The sequence below is a fragment of the Trachemys scripta genome, chromosome 10 (assembly GCF_013100865.1).
Source record: "Trachemys scripta elegans isolate TJP31775 chromosome 10, CAS_Tse_1.0, whole genome shotgun sequence".
Classification (NCBI taxonomy): Eukaryota; Metazoa; Chordata; order Testudines; family Emydidae; genus Trachemys; species Trachemys scripta.
In genome coordinates, this window is record NC_048307.1 from 31,954,330 (window position 1) to 31,979,194 (window position 24,865).

A 24,865-nucleotide genomic window follows, 5' to 3' on the forward strand; every position below is an offset into this window, starting at 1 on the left:
GAACCTATCCTTGTAACAAACCCCGATGCCAACTCTGTCCACATATCTATTCAAGTGACATCATCATAGGACCTAATCACATCAGCCATACCATCAGGGGCTCGTTCACCTGCACATCTACCGATGTGATATATGCCATCATGTGCCAGCAATGCCCCTCTGCCATGTACATTGGCCAAACCGGACAGTCTCTACACAAAAGAATTAATGGACACAAATCTGACATCAGGAATCAAAATACTCAAAAACCAGTGGGAGAACACTTTAACCTGTCTGGTCATTCAGTGACAGACCTGCGGGTGGCTATATTACAACAGAAAAACTTCAAAAACAGACTCCAAAGAGAGACTGGTGAGCTAGAATTGATATGCAAACTAGACACAATCAACTCGGTTTGAATAAGGACTGGGAATGGCTGAGCCATTACAAACATTGACTCTATCTCCCCTTGTAAGTACTCTCACACTTATTATCAAACTGTCTGTACTGGGCTAGCTTGATTATCACTTCAAAAGTTTTTTTTCTCTTAATTAATTGGCCTCTCAGAGTTGGTAAGACAACTCCCACCTGTTTATGCTCTCTGTATGTGTGTATATATATCTCCTCAATATATGTTCCATTCTATATGCATCCGAAGAAGTGGGCTGTAGTCCACGAAAGCTTATGCTCTAATAAATTTGTTAGTCTCTAAGGTGCCACAAGTACTCCTGTTCTTCTTTTTTAGAAAGATATCAGTGATAGGGAATCCACCACATCCCTTTGGAAGCTGCTCCAGTGGTTAACTACCCTCTCTATTAAAAATGTGTTCTTGATTTCCAGGCTGAGTTTTCCTCACTATAGTTATCCTTGTACTGCCTTTTCTTCCTCCTCCTCTCCCAGACCAATCTGTGGTTTACTCACTGTATTACAGCGGAGCACCAGCTCTGCTACACTGAAGGTTAAGACCAGCTGTTTAAAGCACAACTCTTCTAAGTGCTATAAAATCCTCATGGTTACTCAGATTGCCTTGAAATTTGGTGTGTCTCCTGTTGGCATGGGTTTGGTTACTGATCCAAATTCGGGGCCGTATGACCAAGGGATTTCCCGCCGTCCCAAAAACCCAGCTTTTTTCTAAGTTCCCTTGTTTTAGCAATTTCTATTTTGTGTACACAGATAGCAAACCAGGGCTGAGATAATTGCACCAGGAACTCAAAAGCTCAAGAGTTACCCCAAAAGAGTGCATGCCACCTTTGAGAGAAATCAAATTAAAGAGTTTGGTTCTCTAGTTAAGCATGCACCAAGCAGTTCTAAAGCTCCCACAACAAACAGATTACACTGTGCATGTGCAGAGATAGAGGCAATTGGAAACTATCTGTGAATCATGGGAACTGAATAGTTCAAGGAGGAATGTTACAGCCATTGAACCTGAGCAACACCCAGTCACTGTGAGCTCAAATCCAGCCATGGGCAGAAATCTGACATAAAGAAAGGAGGCATCTTGCTACTACCTGCCTCTGTCCAACGGGTTTTTGTATTTTGGGGAGATGTAATCGGAGTACAGCAGAGTATTCAGAAGGCGCAGACATTCTTTTTGAAAAGAAAATAAATTACCCATGCAGATGTTCTGTGGGAGGGGAAAGTGATCAGGGCTGCCAAAGAGCTTTGTGGTGCAACAAAGAGATGGATGATTATGAGAGGGGAAGACATAGGGTTGAGTTGGTAGGAGAGCAGTTGTGGGTCAAGGGATGGAAAGGAGTGGGGCGTAGTTGAAGTTAGAGAAGCGGGATGGGATACTGGAAAGGGTGGCATGGGGGTGAGTGACAGGAGAAGGGCAGGGAGAATAGGGGCAGAACTGCCTGTCAGCCCTACATTTCCCTCATAGATTCTGAGTCCAGAAGGGACCATCGTGATCATCTAGTCTGACCCCCTGCGTAGCACAGGCTAGAGAACTGCCCCAAAATCATTCCTGAAGCAGAGCTTTTAGAAAAAATCCTGTCTTGATTTAAAATTGCTGGGGATGGAGAATCCCCCCCCCCCCCCCCACCCCATGGTAGTGTGTTCCAATGGTTAATTACACCTTATTTCCAGTCTGAATTTGTCTAGCTTCAATTTCCAGCCATTGGATTGTGTTAGACCTTTCCCCGCTAGATTGAAGAGCTCATCATTAAATATTTGTTCCCCATGGTAGGTACTTATAGACTATAATCAAGCCATCCCTTAACCTTCTCTTTGTTAAGCTAAATAGATTGAGCTCCTTGAGTCTACCGCTATAGGCAAATTTTCTAATTCTCTAATCATTCTTGTAGCTTTTCTCTGAACTCTCTCCAGTTTATCAGCATCCTTCTTGAATCGAGGACACAAGACCTGGACATGGTATTCTAGCAGTAGTTGCACCAACTGCCAAATACAGAGGTAAAATAACCTCTCTATTTCTGCTTGTGATTCCCTTGTTTATGAATCCAAGGATCGCATTTGTCCTTTTGGCCACAGCGTCGCACTGGGAACTCATGTTCAGCTTATTTTCCACCATGACCCTCAAATCTTTTTCAGAGTCACTGCTTCCCAGGATAGGGTCCCCCATTGTGTAAGAATGGCCTACATTCATTGTCCATGGCTGTATATATTTACATTTAGCCATATTAAAACACACATTGTTTGCTTGCGCCAAAGGCACTGGCTTCCTCCTTTCCCCGGGGGTGTTCAACTCCAGCTCAACTCCAAGCCCTGCCCCCACTCCATCCCTTCCCCCAAGCTCCCACCCCCCACCCTGCCCCTTCCCACAAGTGCACCCCATCACGCTCCTCACTCCCCACTGCCTCCTGCACGCCGTGGAACAGGTGATCGCGGAGGGCGGGATGCACTGGGAGGGAGGTGGAGAAGTTGATCAGCAGGGCCATCGGTCGGCAGGAGGCATGGGGGGATCTGGCTGTCAGTGGGTGCTAAGCACCCGCTAATTTTTTTTCCATGGGTGCTCCACCTACACCAAAACAGAACCAGATTGCTGGCATGTAAAATTAAAAGAGGTTAGAGGGAAATTTTTAAACCAAATGCTGGGGGAAAGCCAGCAAATGTGGATGGGTGGTTGGAAACATTTCTTGGGGTGAATTTATTAAAGGGGGAATTCTATATCGTGGTAAAGATGATAGGAAAGAAGTGAGTTTTGCTGAACTTGACATTCTGGAATGGCAGGAGATACAGCCAGGGAACCTGAATGCTGCATTAATGAAGTTTTCTCATTTAATTTCTAGTGTTTTGAACAGAAAGAGAAATGTTGTTCGTAGGAGTTAGTGGTCATATAGACAGATATAGTTATAAGAACGGCCATACAGGGTCAGACCAATGGTCCATCGAACTCAGTATCCTCTCTTCTGATAGTAGCCAGTGCCAGGTGCTTCAGAGGAAATGAACAGAACAGAGCAATTTTGAGTGATCCATCCCCTGTTGCCAAGTTCCAGCTTCAGCCAGTTGGAGGTTTAGGGAAACCCAGAGCATGGGGTTGCATCCCTACCATCTTGACTAACAGCCAGTGATGGAGTATCCTCCATCAAACTTATCTAATCCTTTTTTGAACCCAGCTATACTTTTGGCCTTCACAGTACCCCATGGCAATTAGTTCTACAGGTTGACTGTGTGTTGTGTGAATAAGTACTGCCTTTTGCTTGTTTTAAACTGCTGCCTATACATTTCATTGGTGAGCCCTAGTTCTTGTGTTGTGTGAAGGGGTAAATAACACATTCTTATTCACATTCTCCACACCAGTCATGATTTTATAGACCTCTATCGTCTCTTTTCTAAGCTGAGCAGTCCCAGTCTTTTTAACCACTCCTCACATGGAAGTTATTTCATACCCTGATTCATTTTTGCTGCCCTACTCTGTACCTTTTCCAATTCTAATATATCTTCTTTGAGATGTGGCAACCAGAGTTGCGCACAGTATTCATGGTGTATGAGTACCATTGATTTATATAGCAGCATTATGATATTTTCTGTTTTATTATCTATTCCTTTCCTAATGGTTCCTAGCATTCTGTTAGCTTTTTTGACTGCCACTGCACATTGAGCAGATGACTCTTAGATCTCTTTATGTTATTAACTTGTTTTTTGTTTGTTTGGCTTAAGTGTACTCCTTGGGCCTACCCTGAGGCCTACCTTGTAAACACTGAAACATAAAACCTGAGCGAGGAATAAAATCTCTCTGGAATGGGACTGATTTACTCCAGGCCCCCTGTACTTCCTGGAGAGGTGAAGGAGGTACCTTGCTACAATACCCAGTCAGTATGAAGATAGCTGAAATCCTCCATTATTATTGTGTTTTTTTCCTTTTCAGCCTCTCTAATCTCCCCAAGCATTTCACAGTCACTGTCACCATCCTATGTCAGATGATAGTATATTGCTACTGCTGTACACTTATTGTTCAAGTATGGAATTTCTATCCATAGAGTTTGAGTCATTTAAGATTTTTACTTTATTTGACTCAATACTTTTTTTCACATATAGTGCCACTCCCTCATCAGTGCAACCTACTCTCTTATTCTTAGATGTGTTGTACCCTGGTATTACTGTGTCCCATTGATTATCTTCATTTCACCAAGTTTCCATGATGCCTGTTATATCAATATCCTCCTTTAATGCACTCAAGTTCACTCATCTTAGTATCTAGAGAGAAGAGGTGGTATCTTTTATTTGACCAGCTTCTGTTGGTGAAAGAGACGGGTTTTTGAAAGCTCAAAAGCTTGTCTCTTTCACCAACAGAAGCAGGTCCAATAAAAGATATTACCTCACCCACATTGTCTCTCCAACATCCTGGGATCAACATGGCTACAACACCACTGCAAACAATGATGGAAAATATTTAGACTTCTAGCATTTGTATATAAGCACATGTACATTTTGTCAATATTCAGTTGCTTGTCTTAATATGTTATATTTAAATGGCACTCTTACATTTGACTACTCCTCATTAACTCCTGTAGTCCTTAACTAGCTCACTTGACGAGTGTACAAGGAACCTTTCTCCTTCAGTTTCCTCATCTCTGAAACAGATAATACCTGCTTCAGAAGGGAGTTATGACGCTTAAATGAACGTAGTGTGCATTGAGATCATCTAATGGAAGGCACTAAAGTGGCGCATATTGTCATTTTGTCCTGGCAGAGATGGGATCCCCCCGTACAGACTCCGAAAGCAGCATCGCCGAGAGATGCAGGAAAGTGCCAAAGCAAATGGACGTGTGCCACTACCTCACATTCCTGTAAGTAGCAATACTCTGCCTGTCGATAAGTTTATCTCCCAGTATGAGAGACTGCAGGTGCACACTTGGTCAGCAAAAGATCAGGTCTCCAGGTGGTCTCACCATTGTATGGAGTCACAGGGGAGTGCATTGCTTTTTAAAATGGTGGTCTAGTGGGCTATTGAGAGGCAAAGTTGGATAGTCCACTTCAAAACTATTACGCCTACTCAACACTTGATTTTAAAACGCACAGCCCTTTAAGGTAATTGGTAATTGGTGAATAGTTGCCTGTTTGAGGATCCAGGCCAGGGGCTGGGTTGTTGGGTAGGTATATATACCACATATAATGGTGGCAGACCCCCTCACAGTAAGTACTTTGGAGCTAATCTTGGATGTATTTCTGTAATGTGTAACTACCCATCTAGCACAAAGCGAAGCTGAGCAGAGAAATGATGTAAACTTAGGGGCAATTTAAGGATCTGGACTGATGGTTATTTGACAAATGTCATGTCCCCAACTGGTGTTTCTGTCCAGGCAGCCCAGCCTGATGCAGAGGACCACTATTTTGGGATATAAGATAGAAAGGTGAGCTCCTTTCTTGTCTCTAGTTTTTCCCCAGTTTCATCAGGGCAAAGAGCCTGGTATTAGACGCTTAACATAACCCTTAAGATTCTGTAGCAATTTTTGCACATTTGCTGATCACTGTAAGCCTTTTTTCCCCTGAGCGAGAAGTTACAGGTGATGTCTCATGTTTAGCAGAAAATAAAGATACTACTTTCTTCCTTGGGCAGCTGTGCTCTAGCACAAATCAAATTGAGACAATGTCTCTGTCCTCCGAGAAATGGCTTCACTCAGCATAGCCACTCTCCTCCTGCCTGTTCAGAAGCAGTGCAATGCAGGCAAAATCCACGCTTGTTTTAATCTTGTGTTTAAAATCTTTATTTTGCCTTTTAAATTAGATTGTTTTCCTGATGATTTAAGAGGGTCTCCTGTGCTTTGATCATTGGGTTGAAAATAAAAGCCCTGGCTGTGGAAGCTTACTAGCCACTGTTGTTCAGCCTCTTCTCCTTTCACATAGTTGCTTTCACAGTGTGGTTGCTGTCGAAAAGACTGGCTGGGTGCCTTTTTATTTCCCGCTGCTGCCGTTTTTACTGTAAGCATTGCTTTGTTAGAGTTGAAATTTGAAGGCTTGGCCTTTTTTTTTTTTTTTTCCAGTTGCCGAACAGTGGGAACCACTGAGTGAATATTCTTTGACTTCAAAGCCTGTCAGCAGCTTTACCTTTTGGATAAAAATAATAGTGGCTTTCTATTGATCATGTGTACTGGCAACGCTTCAGTGAACCGCAGGTTATAAATTCTGAGTGTGGCGCATAAAATATGTATGGCGAACTCTGCTTTAACGAACTTCCATCTGCCAGATATTTCTTTTGTTGAGATGAATAAGTGTCATTCCAGCAGTGGTTACTTGCACCCTAATTAGTTTTACTTAGCATGAAATTTTATTGACTTTTTTGGAAAACAGTTTTTTTTTTAAGCAAGGTTTAAATTGGACACCTGCTGCTTGATAAACGTTTCTACTGTAGTGCTTATCTGCATGTTCTTTGAGAATTACCTGCTCCTTGTAAATTTCACACAGACACTCCACAAGGATTTCTCAGTGAAAGATACAGTTTTCCCATTAGGTTTTGTGCTTTAATTTTAAGTCCCATGGGAGAAGGTATATCATTGCATATTTATATTTAAGAGGACTGAGGAAGCAAGTTAGTTCTAGTCTCTCTCCAGGGAATAAGAGTTTAGTTCAGACACTGTGGCACCTCCTGCCTGCCAATTACTGGCATGGAATTGGCATAGACTTCAGAGAGCCACTGCTCTGCCCTCACTTTATCCATCCGCTATGAAAGGAGAAGGTAATAAGATAATATGTTTTAGAACACGCCAGTGCGGCATTTTATAAAGTTCATTTTTTAAAATTAAAATGAAATGTAAGTGTGTCGAATTAAATCTACCCAATTAACATCTAAGCAGATACATTTTTCCATTGTTGCTTTCCAAAATCAGTCACTGCTACATAGTATGGCCTATAGTTAAAGTAATCCCTGCACCTATCTAGACCTGATGTGTAGCACACTCTCGGACAGGCAGTAGTAACCTATTAACTTTCTTCTATTGAAGGATTTCATAACGGGAAACAAACCTTATCAGAATAGCCAATTGCTATAATGTAACCAGTGCAGATAGTTCTTGCAGAATGCATTGCATAATCCCCTTATTATGGTATAGAGCCACCATTACCAGGAAGGAAGCTGAGTTCACAAAGTCCGCTAGGGACTTCACCATTCATTTACCAGTGAAGAGTTTAGCTCAGGGGTGGGCAAACTTTTTGACCTGAGGGCCACATCTGGGTGCGGAAATTGTATGCAGGGCCATGAATGTAGGGCTGGAGTGTGGGAGGGGGTGCAATGTGCAAGAAGGGGCTCAGGGCAAGGGGTTGGAGTGCGGAATGAAGGAGGCGGCTCAGGGCAGGCAGTTGGGCTGCCTGTGGGGTGGTGGCAGGGGGCTACGGGCAGAGGGTTGGGGTGCAGAGTGTGGGAGGGGGCTTGGGATGAGGTTCGGGTACAGGAGGGGGTGCAGCATGTGTGGGGGCTCAGGGCAGGGAGTTGGGATGCAGTGTGCAGTTGGGATTCGGGACATAGGCGCCGACTTCCCCTCTGCCCCCTGGGTGCTTGACCCCTGCCCCACCCTCGCCCCGCCCCAATTCCACCCCTTCCCCCATGTCCCTGCCCCTGCCCCATCTCTTTACTGCCTCCTCCCCTAAGCGCGCCATGTCCTCATCCCTCACCCTCTGTGACGAACTGGGACTGTTCTTACTGTGGTGTGTGAATGCTGACAGGGGAGTGTGGCTAGGATAGTCTGCATTGGGGGATGGGAATCTGCCTGAAGGCGAATACCTGAGCGTGTAACATGAGAACCCAGGAAGGGGTTGGAGGCCAGGTGACACCTTGGCCCGGGAAACTGAACAAAGGCTGTGGGAGGGGTCGCTGAAGGCAGAGTCTTGGAAGCTGGGTGGTGAGATGGCTGGGAGGCAGAGATTGCTCTGACCTCCCAAGGGGGGCTGGGATGCCCTGGGACCCCCAGATGGCCCTAACTGAGGGGGGCCCTGTTGTCTGTGCCTGCAAGACCTGTTTTGGACTGTATTCCTGTCACCCAAATAAACCTTCTGCTTTACTGGCTGGCTGAGAGTCATGGTGAATCGCAGGAAGCCGGGGGTGCAGGGCCCTGAGTCCCCCAGTACTCCGTGACAACTGGTGGCAGCGGTGGGATCTACTGCACCCCGTGGACGGCGCTTCCTGCAGTAAGTGACTGGGGAGCAGTAAAACGAAGGGGGATTGACGGGGACCAGGCGTGCTGAAGAGTGAGAGAGAGACAGTTATTACCCCTGGGAGTGTGTGACCAGCGAGAAGGACTTTTGCAGTAACAGGGTCCCCCGGGGGGATCTCAGCGAGTGGTCCCAGGGGCGGAGGAGTCTGCAGCTCGACCCTGGCAGAGAGGCGGTGACCTCGAGAAGGGCTGGCACACTAGGGGTCTCCCTGGGAACTGTGGGGAGCTGTGAGCACACAGGCCGGTGAGTGGCCAGCAGGAAGATGTATGCCAAGCGGCTTAAGAGCGACCTGGTGGAGCTGTGCAAGCAGAGGGGGCTGCGCAGTGGGAGGCTCACCAAAGAACAGCTCATTGCCCGGCTGGAGGCGGAAGATCGCGCGAATGAACTGATCCCTGTGTCTCAGGGAAGCAGCCTGGCAAATGCAGCGCAGGCACCAGTGTCTGTCCCAGCTGGGAGTGGTCAGCCGGCTGCTGAGGGCTTCCCGAGACCCCTCCTTCCTATGCCTAGGGGAAGGGTGGGGAGGAGCCCAGCAAATACCGAGGGCGCCGTGACCCCCCCAGCCAGCAGGGGATCCTCCCGGCGAAGCTCGCCGGCCAGCAGAGGATCCTTCTGGCGACGTTCGGCATCCGTGGAGCGGAATTGGCTGGAATGGGAGAAAGAGGTAAAACTGAGAGAGCTGGAGGATCGTAAACAACAGAGACAACATGAAGAGAGACAGCATCAGCATGAAGAGAGACAGCGTCAGCATGAACGGGAGGAGAAAGAGAGACAGAGACAGCATGAAGAGAGACAGAGACAGTATGAAGAGAGACAGCGTCAGCATGAACTGGAACTGGCGAGACTGAAGGGCAGCGAACCCCCAGCTGCGGTAAGTGAGGGGGCACCCAGGACTGCACGGAGCTTTGATAAGTGCATCCTGGCCCCACGCAAGGAGGGGGAGGACATGGATGTCTTCCTGGAGGCCTTTGAGACGGCCTGCGAGCTGCACCGGGTTGATCCCGCGGACAGACTCCGGGTCCTTACCCCCTTACTGGACCCCAAAGGCGTGGCATTGTACCGCCAACTGGAAGAGGCAGAGAAAGGGGACTACGAACTATTCAAAAAGGCCCTGCTACGTGAGTTTGGGCTGACTCCTGAGATGTACCGGGAAAGGTTCCGGAGTCAGGATAAAACCCCTGAGATCTCATATCTGCAACTAGCCGTCCTCATGGAAGGATACGCCAGCAAGTGGGCTGATGGGGCCCAGACAAAGGAGGACCTGGTCAAACTGCTGGTACTGGAGCAACTGTATGAGCGGTGCCCATCCGACCTGAGGCTGTGGTTGGTGGACAGAAAGCCAGAAAACCCGTGACATGCAGGCCAGCTGGCCGATGAGTTTGTAAAGAGCCGGTCAGGAGATAAAAGGGAGGAGTCCCAAAGGAACAGTCCCACCACAACACAAAGAGAAAGTCAACATGGGACTTCCCCGTGGGAAAATACAGAAAAACCCCATCAGAGGGAAACATCCGGCGTCAGGACCATCCGACCCACTCAAGGGGACCCATGGGACATGGGCTGCTACCACTGTGGCCAAAAAGGCCACATACGGGCCCAGTGCCCCAGGCTCAGGGACAGACTGAGCAGACCGAACCCACAGAGGGTTGACTGGGTAGAGACCCAGCCCGGTGAGAGGCAGCATTCCCAGGGAAGGGGGGCTGGCAGAGTACCACCTGCTAAGAAGGGAGGAGAGCTGCAGGCCAGCTCCTCTAGGGGGCTGGATGCTCCAGACTCAGGGTTTTTGGTTTATACGGTAGGTGCGGGGCTGTCCCTCCGGAGAGAGTACCTTGTTCCCCTGGAGGTGGATGGGAGGAAGGTCAATGGATACTGGGATACGGGCGCAGAGGTGACGCTGGCCCGGCCCGAGGTGGTGGCCCCAGATCAGGTGGTGCCCAACACCTACCTGACCCTGACGGGGGTGGGCGGAACACCAGTCAAAGTGCCCGTGGCAAGGGTACACCTGAAGTGGGGGGCCAAGGAGGGCCCCAAGGATGTGGGGGTACACCCGTATTTGCCCACTGAGGTATTGATGGGGGGGGGAACCTGGAGAACTGGCCAAGCAACCCCCAAAGGGCACTGGTTGTGACCCGCAGTCAGAGCCGGCGAGGGGCACTGCGCCCTGGCCTTGGGGGGGTGCCTTGCCTGAGGCGCAGGACCCTAACCTGGTGGCGAGGGAACGCCCAGGGACACGGCTCAGGGAGGCTGCAGCTTCAGACCCAGCAGGCAAGAAAGAGCAGGTGGCCATCCCTGTCCCAGCTGCTGAGTTCCAGGCCGAGTTGCAGAGAGATCCCTCCTTGCGGAAGATAAGGAACCTGGCTGACCTCAATGCGGTACAGACCATGGAACGAGGTGGCCGGAAAAGGTTCCTGTGGGAGAAGGGGTTCCTGTACCGAGAATGGGCTCCCCCAGGGAAAATGAAGTCAGGGGGGATCCGGAGGCAGCTGGTGGTACCCCAGAAGTATCGCCGCCAGCTGCTGTTCCGGGCCCATGACATTCCCCTCTCAGGGCACCAGGGAACCTGGCGTACCCAGCAGAGGCTGCTACGGAGCTTTTACTGGCCTGGGGTCTTTGTTACTGTCCGACAGTACTGCGGATCCTGTGACCCCTNAGGAGGCAGCTGGTGGTACCCCAGAAGTATCGCCGCCAGCTGCTGTGCCGGGCCCATGACATTCCCCTCTCAGGGCACCAGGGAACCTGGCGTACCCAGCAAAGGCTGCTACGGAGCTTTTACTGGCCTGGGGTCTTTGTTACTGTCCGACAGTACTGCGGATCCTGTGACCCCTGTCAGAGGGGAAGGAAGGCCTGGGACAAGGGGAAAACAGCTTTAGGACCCTTGCCCAGCATAAAGCATCCTTTCCGGAGGGTGGCCAAGGTTAAAAGGGCGGCTCTAAACCAAGAGAGCCCAAAGCACAGACCTCCAGACTGGAGCGCTGGGAGAAGATCACAGCCCAGTTGGAACCCCAGAGGTATGGGGGTGGGACAAGGGCACAGGCCGCATAAACCTTCCCACATGCGAACTGCGAGTGCCATCAAGCACCCCCGACCTAAGGGGGGGCGTGAAACTGGAGGGACCTGGTGTAATTCTCACCAAGGAATGGGAGGGATGCGGGGGCATCCATGGGAACGGGGGTAGGTTCGAACTTCCCCGGGTCACTGGCTAAAGTGACCCTGCTCAGTTCGGTCTCGAAGGGGGGAGATGTGACGAACTGGGACTGTTCTTACTGTGGTGTGTGAATGCTGACAGGGGAGTGTGGCTAGGATAGTCTGCATTGGGGGATGGGAGTCTGCCTGAAGGCGAATACCTGAGCGTGTAACATGAGAACCCAGGAAGGGGTTGGAGGCCAGGTGACACCTTGGCCCGGGAAACTGAACAAAGGCTGTGGGTGGGGTCGCTGAAGGCAGAGTCTTGGAAGCTGGGTGGTGAGATGGCTGGGAGGCAGAGATTGCTCTGACCTCCCAAGGGGGGCTGGGATGCCCTGGGACCCCCAGATGGCCCTAACTGAGGGGGGCCCTGTTGTCTGTGCCTGCAAGACCTGTTTTGGACTGTATTCCTGTCACCCAAATAAACCTTCTGCTTTACTGGCTGGCTGAGAGTCATGGTGAATCGCAGGAAGCCGGGGGTGCAGGGCCCTGAGTCCCACAATACTCCGTGACACCCTCCCTTCCAGAAAGTCCTAAGCACCGCCAAACTGCTGTTAGGCGGTGGGCGGGAAGCGCTGGGAGGGGAAGGAGCGGGGACGTGGTGCACTTGGGAGAGGAGGAGGCGAGGGGGTGGAGCGGCGGGAGCTTGGCTGCCGGTGGGTGTGAAGCACCTGCTAATTTTTTTCCCCGTGGGTGTCCCAGCCCCACAGCACCCACAGAGTTGGCACCTATGGTTCGAGGTGCAGGCTCCGACCCGGCGCTGCTTACCTCGAGCGGCTCCGGCATGGCAGCAGCACGCAGTGGGGCTAAGGCAGGCTCCCTGCCTGCCCTGTCCCCATGCCACTCCCAGAAGTGGCCAGCATGTCCGGCAGTGGCTCCTGGGGGTGGGGTGGGGCTGGTGGCACCACCACACTCTCCCCTCCCCTGTGGGTATCACCCCCAAAGCTCCCATTGGCCGTGGTTCCCCGTTCCCAGCCAATGGGAGCTGCAGGGGGCGGGGCCTGCAGGTGAGGGCAGCGCCAGAGCCATCTGGCCCCCCATTCCTGAAGGGCCGCAGGGACATGGTGCCGGCTGCTTCCAGGAGCGGCGCGGGGCCAGGGCAGGCAGGGAGCCTGCCTTAGCCCTGCTGCGCCAGGGGGCTGGCAATCCTGCGGGCCAGATTGAAAGCCCTGACAGACCACGTCCAGCCTGTGGGTCATAGTTTGCCCTCCCCTGGTTTAGCTGCTGCTCTGATGGGAGCTACATAAATGTTAAATTGATTATATAGAGCCTTTTATAGAATCATAGGACTGGAAGGGACCTCGAAAGGTCATCTAGTCCAGTCCCCTGCACTCATGGCAGGACTAAGTATTATCTGGATCTCCCTGGCAGGTGTTCGTCTAACCTGCTCTTAAAAATCTCCAATGATGGTGATTCCACAACCTCCCTAGGCAATTTATTCCAGTGCTTAACCACCCTGACAGTTAGGAAGTTTTTCCTAATGTCCAACCTGAACCTCCCTTGCTGCAATTTAAGCCCATTGCCTCTTGTCCTAGCCTCGGAGGTTAAGAAGAACAATTTTTTTCCCTCCTCCTTGTTAACAACCTTTTATGTACTTGAAAACTGTTATCATGTCCCCTCTCAGTCTTCTCTTTTCCAGACTAAACAAACCTAATTCTTTCAATTTTCCCTCATAGGTAATGTTTTCTAGCCTTTAATCAATTTTGTTGCTCTTCTCTGGACTTCCTCCAATTTGTCCACATCTTTCCTGAAATGTGGCACCCAGAACTGGACACAATACTCCAGTTGAGGCTTAGTCAGTGCAGAGTAGAGCAGAAGAATTAGTTCTTGTGTCTTGCTTACAACACTCCTGCTAATATGTCCCAGAATGAGGTTTGTTTTGTTTTTGTTTTTTTGCAAGTGTTACACTGTTGATTCATTTAGCTTGTGGTCCACTATGAACTCCAGATCCCTTTCCGCAGTACTCCTTCCTAGGCAGTCATTTCCCATTTTGTATGTGTGCAACTGATTGTTCCTTCCTAAGTGGAGTACTTTGCATTTGTCATTATTGAATTTAATCCTGTTTACTTCAGACCATTTCTCCAGTTTGTCCAGTTACTCTCTATGCCATTATCTAAATCTTTGATGAAGATATTCAACAAAACTGGACTCAGAACTGTTCCTTGCAGGACCCCACTCGTTATCCTTTCCAACATGACTGTGAACCACTGATAACTGCTCTCTGGGAACAGTTTTCCAACCAATTATGCACCCACCTTATAGTAGCTCCATATAGGTTTCATTTCCCTAGTTTGTTTATGAGAAGGCCATGCGAGACAGTATCAAAAGCTTTACTAAAGTCAAGATATACCACGTCTACTACTTACCCCTTTTCAAAAGGCTTGTTACCTTGTCAAAGAAAGCTATCAAGTTGGTTTGACACAATTTGTTCTTGACAAATCCATGCTGACTGTTACTTATCACCTTATTATCTTCTAGATGTATGCAAATTGATTGCTTAATTATTTGCTCCATTATCTTTCTGAAGCTAAGCTGACTGGTCTGTAATTCCCCAGGTTATCCTTATTTCTCTTTTTATAATTGGCATTATATATTTGCCCTTTTCCAATCTTCTGGAATCCCTCCCAGCTTCCATGACTTTTCAAAGATAATTGCTAATGGCTCAGCTCCTTGAGTATTCTAGGATGTATTTCATCAGGCCTTTGTGACATGAAGACATCTAACTTGTCTAAGTAATTTTTAACTTGTTCTTTCCCTGTTTTAGCCTCTGATCCTGCCTCATTTTCACTGGCATTCACTGTGTTAGATGACCCATCACCCATAGGCGCAAACTTTCCCCAGCGCCGGTGAGTGCTCGCGCCTCCCCGCCCCTGGCCCTGCCCCGACTCCACCCTTTCCCTGCCCCTCTCCCATTCCAACCCCTTCCCCAAAGTCCCTGCCCCAACTCCACCCCGGCCCCTATTGGACCCCTTCCCCAAATCCCCGGCCCCGCCTCTTCCCCGAGTGTGCCGCGTTCCCCCTCCTCCCTCCCAGCGCTTGCCGCACGAAACAGCTGTTTCACGGCGCAAGTGCTGGGAGCTAGGGGGAAAAAGTGAGCACGTGGCGTGCTCAGGAGCGGAGGCGGAGGTGAGCTGGAGCGAGAAGGCGTTGAGGGGAGCTGCCAGTGGGTGCTAAGCACCCACCAATTTTTCCCCATGGGTGCTCCAGCCCCAGAGCACCCACAGAGTCGGCGCCTGTGCAATCATCATCAACCTTCTTGGTGAAAACCAAAACAAATAAGTCATTAAGCACCTCTGCCATTTCCACGTTTTCTGTTATTGTTTTTCCCCCCTCCCCCACATTGAATAATGGGCCTACCCTGGCCTTGGTCTTCCTCTTGCTTCTAATGTATTTGTAGACTGTTTTCTTGTTACCTTTTCTGTCTCTAGCTAGTTTGATCTCATTTTGTGCCTTGGCCTTTCTAACCTTGTCCCTACATACTTGTGTTATTTGCTTATATTCATCCTTTGTAATTTGACCGAGTTTCCACTTTTTGTAGGATTTTTTTTTTTTTTAGATCATTGAAGATCTCCTGGTTAAGCCAGGGTGGCCTCTTGCCAGACTTCCTATCTTTCCTACCCAGTGGGATAGTTTGCTCTTGTGCCCTTAATAACGTCTCCTAGAAAAACGGCCAATTGTCTTCAATTGTTTTTCCCCTTAGACTTGCTTCCCATGGGATCTTACCTACCAACTCCCTGAGTTTGCTAAAGTCTGCCTTCTTGAAATCCATTGTCTTTATTTTGCTGTTCTCCCTCCTACCATTCCTTAGAATCATGATCACTTTCACCCAAGCTGCCTTCCACTTTCAAATTCTCAACCAGTTCCTCCCTGTTTGTCAAAATCAATTCTAGAACAGCCTCTCCCCTAGTAGCTTTCTCCACCTTCTGAAATAAATAATTGTCTCCAATACATTCCAAGAACTTGTTGGATAATTGTGCCCTGCTGTGTTATTTTCCCAACAGATGTCTGAGTAGTTGAAGTCCCCAGTCACCACCAAGTCCTGTGCTTTGGATGATTTTGTTAGTTCTGTAAAAAAAAAGCCTCATCCACCTCTTCTTCCTGGTTAGGTGGTCTATAGTAGACCCCTACCATGACATCACCCTTGTTTTTTACTCCTTTTATCATTACCCAGAGACTTTCAACAAGTCTGTCTCCTATTTCCATCTCAACCTCAGTCCAAGTATATACATTTTTAATATATAAGGCAACACCTCCTCCATTTTTTCCTTGCCTGTCCTTCCTGAGCAAGTTGTACCCTTCTATACCAATATTCCAGTCATGCGTATTATCCCACTAGTTATGTTTATTTACTAGCATTTCGAGTTTTCTGCTTATTCCTCATACTACTTGCATTAGTATGCAGACATCTAAGATACTGATCCGATTCCCTCCCCCAGTTCTGTCTTGACTTTCCCTTATCCCTGCTATCACAGCCCATGCTCCCCCAAATTCCGACCCTTCTCCCAGTTCTCCATGCTTTTGATTTACCTGTGTGCTTTGGTCACCTACCCCCTTCGAACCTAGTTTAAAGCCCTCCTCATTAGATTAGCCAGTCGGTATCCAAATATGCTCTTCCCCTTCCTCAATAGGTGGACCCCATCTCTGCTTAGCAGTTCTTCTTCCTGGAACAGCATCCCATGTTAAAGGAAGCCAAAGCCCTCCTGGCAACTCTATCCTCTCAGCCAGGCATTCACCTCCGGGATGCATCTGTCTCTGCCTGGGCCCCTACACTTGACTGGAAGGATCGAAGAGAACACCACCTGCGCTCCCAACTCCTTCACCTTTACTCCCAGAGCCCTGTAGTCACTTCTGATCTGCTGAGGGTCATACCTTGTAGTATCATTAGTGCCCACATGGATGAGTAGCATGGGGTAGTAGTCAGAGGTCTGGATGATCCTCGACAATCCCTCTGTAACGTCTTGGATATGGGGCCCTGGCAGGCAGCATACCTCCCAGGATGCTATGTCAGGGCTACAGATGGGCCTCCATCCCCCTCAGAAGAGAGTCACCAACCGCCACTATCCTATGTTTCCTCCTGGGAGTGGTGGCTGCGATCCTCCCAGCCTTGGGGGTTCCTGGCTTCTCCTCCTCCACCACCTTTGGGGGTGGTTCCTCATCGCTTGTTGCCAGGGCAGCATAACAGTTTTCCATCACCATAATGGGTAGGAGTGGAGCACTGACTGCTGCCAGAAGTAACCACCTGCCAGTGTCCTCCCTGTGACAGACCCATATCCTCCTCCCCTGATGGTGTGGCAGCAGTTCTCTATAGCTGGATATCTTCCTCAGCCTTGTATGTCTCCATATGAATACTTTCAAGGAATTCCTCATGGGCACGGATGCTCCTCAGCCTAGCCACCTGCTTCTGTAGCTCTCCCACCTGCTTCCTGAGAGATTCCACCCGCAGGCACCTTTCACACTGGATGTTCCCCCCAGCCTGGTTTTCTGTGAATGGGAAATGCAGGCCACAGTCTGCAAATCAACACCACGATCTGGGTAGAGGCATCCATGGTTAGGTTGTTTGTCTGTCAACGCTAGCGCAGGTGGAGGAGACAGAAGAGTGTTATGACAGTACCTTTGTAATAAGGTATATAAAGAACAACCTATTAAGATTACCTGATGATGCTAGAGAGCCAGTTTATCAGCATGAGTTTAGAAATGACCAAGCTAATCAGAAATGGTGAAGCCACACATGGGAGTTTTTATAAGACACTTGAAATGACCTTTAGTAAAGCATTTAGTCCAACCCATGCCATCCTGTGTTCCACATATTCCACACATTTTACAGTGTCTAGAAATGCTTTAGGAGTTTAGTATTTTCTTCTGTCAACCAGCTCCTTGCCATTAAAATGGGCAGTGGATTTGTGTCTCACCTGCCTCTCAGGTGGGTAGTGATCCATGAGATAAAATGGTTGGGCCCAGTTCCTCCCTTCTCCAGCAAGTGGGAAGACCTTTTTCAATTCTCCTGTTTCTCTGGGAAACAGCTGCAGCTGTTGGGTCTCAGAGGACGCTCCATCTCATTCTTGGACTCAAGTGGAGTCCTGGAGCAACATGGAGAATCAGAAGGGAAAGTGTATTCCCAGAAGAAATGAGGAAACGTGCAGGGAATGCACTGCCTATGCCTGTGCATTGCAAGCCCCCGTAGCAGGCCTGTTCTGTGTGAAGGGCCTGGCCACCAGCCCACTGCCAAGTGGCTCCACTGCAGCCAGGTCACAGCGGGAACAGCTCTGCGTCAGGCAGTCAGCTCTGTCAGGCGTCGACACTCAGAGTGGGAATTCGCCAGAATACATTTGGGGAACCAGCACTCCGACAGGAGCTTCCAGGAGGACAATTCCATGGAGGTATAAGGTACCCTTCCCTTCCAGAGCCCTCCAGAAAACCCTCAACCCAGGGGCCTTTACCTAGATCCACAAGTCCTTGGCAGCCTCTTTGTACGCACCTGTGAAAGACCCTTCCATGATATTCTCCGCGAGAGCTCACTGCAGCCTCACCAGTCCCTTCCTCAGTCATCTCTAGGGACACCTTTGCAGCTCCCCACAAGCAGGAAATTACAGCTCTTCACACCATGCCCCGGAGAGACAGGGATCACCCAGGCAAAAGAAGAGAGGATCTGATCCTGGCCTTCCTTCAGTCACCAACTCCCAGAAAATTCTCACAGGGCAGCCCATACATATTGGAGGTAACAGCTTACATACAGTTCCAGTGTGGAGCAGAAAATACAGGATGTTGAGAAGGGGTCACTCATTTTCGAAGCATGTCCTCCCAGTTCACCCTTCAGTTGCAAAAATGTTCACCTTGGGATGTGTCTCCATTACCCCCGAATTCTATACCTTCAGAGCCTTGGTGCCTGAGAAGGGATAAAGTGTCAGAACTGGATCCTGCGTGTCCCACCCACCACCCGAATGTCCAGAGGATCTAGAAACATCCATCTACAGTCTCTAGCTATCCCCTCTTAATGTAGTGTCGCCCATGGCTTCATGATCCAAGCCATCTCAGACCTTCCCCTGGAATCCAGTGTCAGTCTTCAGATTCTCTTCAACCAGTAGATAGCACAGGCTGGAAAACCCTTGAGCTGAAAGTATCCAGATGGCCACAGCCACCTAATCTTCCTGTGCTTTGTTATTGCTTACAGATATTCAGTCAGAAATGGCTATCTGATCAGAACCCCTGATAGTCTTTTGGTTGCCCTGCTTGTGGCCCCCAGGCCCCTTGTTGAGAACCACTGCTTTACAGCAGTGACACTCAACTACATGCCACAGAATTCCGTTAGTGCAAGTGCTAAAATCCTGGGATTCTTTGGGCCTGCCTGCAGATGGAGAGGGCATATCTGACCTCCTTGCCCTCCTCTCTAAGGACCCCACATTGTTGTGAGACTCCTTACAGAGATCCCACTCTGCCAGCCCAAATCATCCTCATCTTCCTCCTCCCCCTTAGGACCAAACAAGTCCCACTTCTTCACCAGAAATCCCAGGTAAGGGAGAAGCACAGTTTGAATAAATCCAGCTGTATTCCTTTCACAAGTCAGAATGCAAGCCGAAGGACTTTGCGATAGGAGCTCGGAGGGCTGGGTGGCCTAGAGGTTGGTGCACCCTGCTTCTGGCCTCTCTGTCAGGCAGTAGAGGCGCCTGCTCCTGACCTTCAAGCCAGATTGCCTCAGCTTGCCACCCACCTCCAGGCCTAGGCCTTTAAGGGGGTGTGGTAGGGGACCTGGGCCCTCCCTTTCCACCGCGCCCCAGCCCAGGGTCCTGTGGGAAGCGACTCCAGTGGAGTGCTCCCTGCAGCAAGTCTGTGTTCACCTCCCTTCCTACTTAGTCTCTTCAGGTTGGGGTGTGGCCCCTATAGTCTGCATAGTCAATCACCTTACGTCCTGTGTTGTCACCAGTCCAGTCGTGCCTCCCAAAGGCATTTGGAGAACAGCGCCTCATTGGTGCATCACTCCTTTCATTGGTTCATGTAGGTCAGGCACTTTCTTCCAGGAATCAATTTGGGTGAGAATTACATGCTGGCTGCAGAAATCCTTCAGGAGCATTGGGTCTGCATGCTATTGCAAATGTGCAGTGCAAGAGAAGGGAAGGGGATAGGAAAGCCGTCATGGGCTAGAGTACTTGTAGCCTATGTCATTGGGCTTAGCCATTGATCAGCTGTACTTTCCAGCACAGTTTCACTGTCACTGAGGTCAATGAGCAAAGCCCATTGCTTCAATCTGTGACGTGGATTTTTATGTAATAAAAGGTGTTCTCAACTCATTGCTTCCATAGGAGGAGCTCTGGCCTCCTTTAAAGGCTATGTTAAATATAACCTTCCTTTCCCTGACTCCCACCCCAGCATGTGCTGGGGCAGAGCAGAAACAGAGTTTGGTTGCACCTCTAAGTCTTGCAGAAATGCATTATTTCCATCCTCCTTATTGGACTGTAGATTAACTCTCATATTCTGCATGAGAAAGAAACTTGAAAACTTCACAGAGATTTGGTCTCTACTCCTCAGTCAGTATGATTCCCTGGTATCATGGTATCATAGCCATTCTTTATACACCTCTATCTCGATATAACGTGACCCGATATAACACGAATTTGGATGTAACGCGGTATAGCAGTGCTCCAGGGGGGCGGGGCTGTGCACTCCAGTGGATCAAAGCAAGTTCGATATAAAGCAGTTTCACCTATAACGCAGTATGATTTTTTGGCTCCCGAGGACAGCGTTATATCGGGGTAGAGGTGTATACGTTATCCTGCATATGACAGCGTCTATCCAGTCTTCTCGCATTTTGGGGGAGGCATTCCCCTGCCTAGGAAGAACCTTCACAGGACTTAGTCCTCAAGGGGTCTAGAAAGGCCAGAAAGAGAGACTAACCAATCAGGAGCCATCAGGCACTACTTCATCACTGGGGCTGGAACAGGAAAGGAGCCCCTCGATCCTAGCCCAGAACCTTTGGCCAGATCAGGGCTCTTGTTTAAACACAGGGATCAAGTGGTTACTTTGTTTATTTACAAGTTTAAAGGTGCAGACTGCCAAATTTTGAGTTTACCTGTTAAAGGGCTGGTGCTGAGTACACTGCACAAGTCCTCCTGCTCCGGATGGGCCGACACACCTGCTGTTTTGCTTCCATGTTCCTTTGTGTTCTCTCTGGTTGTAGAAAATGTACATCTCCCTCCTCCTTTTTCATGTAACAGCATATTCTGTTTCCACGTGACTACTTTCTGTCTTGTTTTCGGCATTGGTGAAATCTTTGGTTGGGATAAGTCATTTCCCAACTTTCCCATTTGGTCAGCACAGCAATAGAACAAAGGGCAATGGAGAAAGTGCAATTGTTGTCAGTTCGATAGTTCGGTATGGGGCATGTCACCATTCCATCGTTCAGCTCCCCAGGTGCAACATAATTTGGTCTGGGGAAAAGGAAAAAGTAGTTGGCTTTTTCTGCTCCCTGTGAGTGGGCGTCTCTCTGCTTCATGGAACAAGCAGCAAATCATTCTTTTACTTGTCTTGTTTCCTTAGCAAAATGCTCCTTTAGACTTTCTTCCCCTTACCGTCTGGCCAGCTAAGGACAGCATGCTGCCTTTTAGAGTTATCAGTAAATGTAAAGCTGGAGCTATTTTTTCTAGTTAATGTCAAATTATATCCATATTTTTGCACTTTATAAAAGACAAAATATTGCTTTTCTGAGGAGTCCAAACAGCAGCCTTTGCCTTTGCGTGACTTTGAAGAGAACTAGATGCAGTTGTGCTGTGTCATTATTCCAATTAGAGAGGTTGCTTCATGGGAAACAGTTGCCTTTTGTGCATGGGTTAAGTAGCACAAACTCTGTGGGATGTAACTGAATGGAAGATCCCAGCAGGCGAGAGGCCACAAGAGTTCACCCTTTTTGGCCTCATTGGGCCATGCTTACACAGTTAAGTAGGTAACCTTCACCAGCCTAGATTGGTGGGTCTGTGACAGAAGCCAGATATGCATGTTAGAATCCCCCTCGTCTGTTAAACAAAAAGATGGTAACTTTTCTGCTACAAATTCCTGATGTTTCAGCCCTTTCGTAAGAGTATTATTAGCTTGTTACATTTAACTTATATAAGCAGCAAGGACTGAGCACTGGCATGTCTGCAACAGAGTTTGGTTATTCAATGATAACCACATCCCTAGAGTTGTCATCCTAGAAAATCTCTTCATCATTAAGGAACTGTGTAGATGGTGTGCGGAAGGAGGTCCCAGAAAGCAGAGCAGAACTCCAGTTTCATCAGTGGAATGCTGTTGGCATGGACCAAACCATCCCTTTGGGTTGTTCACTAGCCTACCCAAATTCTACCCTCCTAGTGCTGCCTGATCCATGGTAGGACCATGGGGGGGAGGGATAGCTCAGTGGTTTGAGCATTGGCCTGCTAAACCCAGGGTTGTGAGTTCAATCCTTGAGGGGCCACTTAGGGATCTGGGGCAAAATCAGTACTTGGTCCTGCTAGTGAAGGCAGGGGACTGGACTCGATGACCTTTCAGGGTCCCTTCCAGTTCTATGAGATAGGTATATTTCCATAAATTATTATTATTCCAAGCTGAGATAGAATTCCCTTTAAGATTTTAAAGTTTTGGCTTCAGTTTATTGCTCCTTTTGCTAAACAATGGTGTGTTCTTCCTTCAGCGTACGTACCGAATGCCAAAGGATATCCATGTTGAACCACAGAAGTTTGCTGCAGAGCTGATCAATCGCCTGGAGGAAGTACAAAGGGAACGTGAAGCAGAGGAGAAATTAGAGGAGCGCCTTAAACGTGTTCGAGCGGTTAGTAGCAGCCTCAGCATCTCTGGAAACTGGGAAATACAGGTTGTTTGAATAACTTGCACTGTGGGAATCCTTCAGCAGCAGTTGTATTGAGTAACACTACATTGTCATAGGTCATGATGCTGCTGAGCCATATGATGTTTCACGAGAGCTTAAAGGACCAGGTGGGACACCCGGGTACGTTTTTTCAGTGGTGAGCCTTGGATTAGCCAAAAAATCATACCAGGCTCTTAGCTCCGTGGCAGGATGGGAATGGGAGAAAGGTGGGTCAGTCCTATGCTCAGAAAGCTCAGAGAGTTCACGTAGCCCCTTTACGCTTCTGGTGTTCTGAGTTCCTAGATAAGTGTAAATACTATTTTGTAAGTACAGGATATTTTGCTGAGTGCATCAGTGTGTTACTTAACATCAAAGCCTGCTACTGTATAGCTAAGCAAAATAAGTTTGTGCATCTCAGTTCCTAGCAGATGACTGTCCACATACCAAAATCACCACCCCTCAGAACCAAAGGGCTCCCCTGTTGGCTGCTTCAGCTGAGTGTCCAAGGACTCAATGGCATCTGAAACTATCATTTTACCCCTAAGGGTGGCATGTTGGCATCAGGACAAAGAATGGTGCCAGCTAGTGTGGGGCAGGCTTGAAGTACCACTGCCTGCTCTGTGGTTCTGTATTCGGGTTAAGTGTCCAGGGCTGTCAATTGAAGACCTTTCACCAGCATAAAAATGAATTGTATGCGTTTGTCAGAAATCTCTTTTTGAGATGCTAGTGTAGTGGATTGGAATGTCTGGTGTGCATTGTAACTGATCCAGATGTAGACGGGTTAGGGGATTTGAATGTCAACACAAGCATCTATCCCCACATATACTCCATGGCTTAAATAGCTTGCTTGTAGTACCTGTGAGTTGGCAGAGAGGAGAGTTGATGATGGTGACCTACCTGGTCTTTTCTGCCTAGATTCTAGGTGCTAACTCCTGTGATAACTTCTGCTCTTCCCAACCTGGCCCACGACAGTTCTCTACCATCGGCTGATTCCCCTCAGTCCTGGCTTGCGGTACTCCCTGTTAATATAGTCCTGGACCTCTCTCCCACATCCCCACCATTGCCCAATGCCTCCCTTACCACTCTGGTGTATTAATTTAGATGGAATAAAGGGCCCAAAGAGTCAAAGGTGCTAGCGTGACCCTGAAACTGTCCGACATTACCCGTGGTCAACGAGGTTCAGGTATACAGAGCCCTCGGTCTACTTAGTGCCATGGCAAATATGCTATTAAAAATTCTTTACCCCTTTATTAGGGTAGAGAAACGAAGGAAACATTAAATCAGTTGAAACGTAAGGCTTTCAGTTTAACCACATTCCATCTTCCCTTTCCCTTTAGCAGGAGAGAGTCTTTAAGGGGGAAAACCTGGTCTGACAGTCTCTTTGATGATATTAAACATGGTAATAACTGTCCTTTTTAGAAAAAAGAGCACTTAAATGGGCTGGAGCTGTTGCTGCTGCTGCTGTTGTGAAAAGTCCAGTCACATTTCCTAGAAGACAAAATGAGATCCAAACAAAAAGGGAAAGATAAGAACGGCAAAGAGTAAAAATGCAGCTTCTGTCTCTGGTGTTGACTTTCACTTGCAACCTCACTGCTGGAGAAACACAAGGCTAGCGCACTGTCTGGACACTTGGTTGCCTTTTCCAGTCCCACAGAAGGGCTCAGTGAAGCTCAAAAGGTTGTTTCTTATACCAAGAGAAGTTGGCCCAGTAAAAGATGCTCCTCACCCACCCTGTCTCACTGCAAGACCTGGCAAACTTGTACCAGCCCCAGGCTATTTAGGGGATTGCTTTTAGCTGCCTCTGGTCACAGCCTACACCAGTACTGCAAAAATGCAATCTTGGCCAGCTAAGCCAGACTCTTATTAAACAGAAGGCAAAAGGAGAGGGTCAGGAAAGAGAAGAAATAAGGTGGGGAAGGAAAAGAACACCTGAGGGAGGTGTGAGTGACAAGGTCCCAGCTGGTGGTTGGGATTCAGCTGGAGCCAGTGAAGGTGGTGATTTGGCTCCCTCTGTCTGGAGTGGTCTGGTCAGGGTGTCTCTCAGGATTAGGATGAAGGAGGACAAACAGTGTCACAGTAGGTCCCAAAAGTTAATGGGGGCAGCGGCCAGGATGGTGAAGATTGTGCCTTCTCCTGTTCTCTTCTCTTTCAGGCCCCCAGTGTCATAGTAGCCAGCTTCCCTTCAAGTCTCTGTCTGAGGGTGCCAAAGGGAGTAATGGGCAGAATAACCTGTCTTCTCCTTATTTGGTTCACCAGTTAGGCCTAAGCTCC

General features: G+C 48.6%; 1 protein-coding gene across 1 annotated transcript in view; it reads left to right on the plus strand.

The window, feature by feature from the left end:
- Positions 1-24,865, plus strand: part of AXIN1 (axin 1) — a 184,839-nt gene that overhangs the window by 110,888 nt on the left and 49,086 nt on the right. Inside the window, exons 3-4 of the mRNA XM_034783055.1 lie at positions 5,132-5,228; positions 22,421-22,558. Of these exons, the coding sequence (XP_034638946.1) occupies positions 5,132-5,228; positions 22,421-22,558 (235 nt within the window). The remainder of the gene's footprint in view (positions 1-5,131; positions 5,229-22,420; positions 22,559-24,865) is intronic.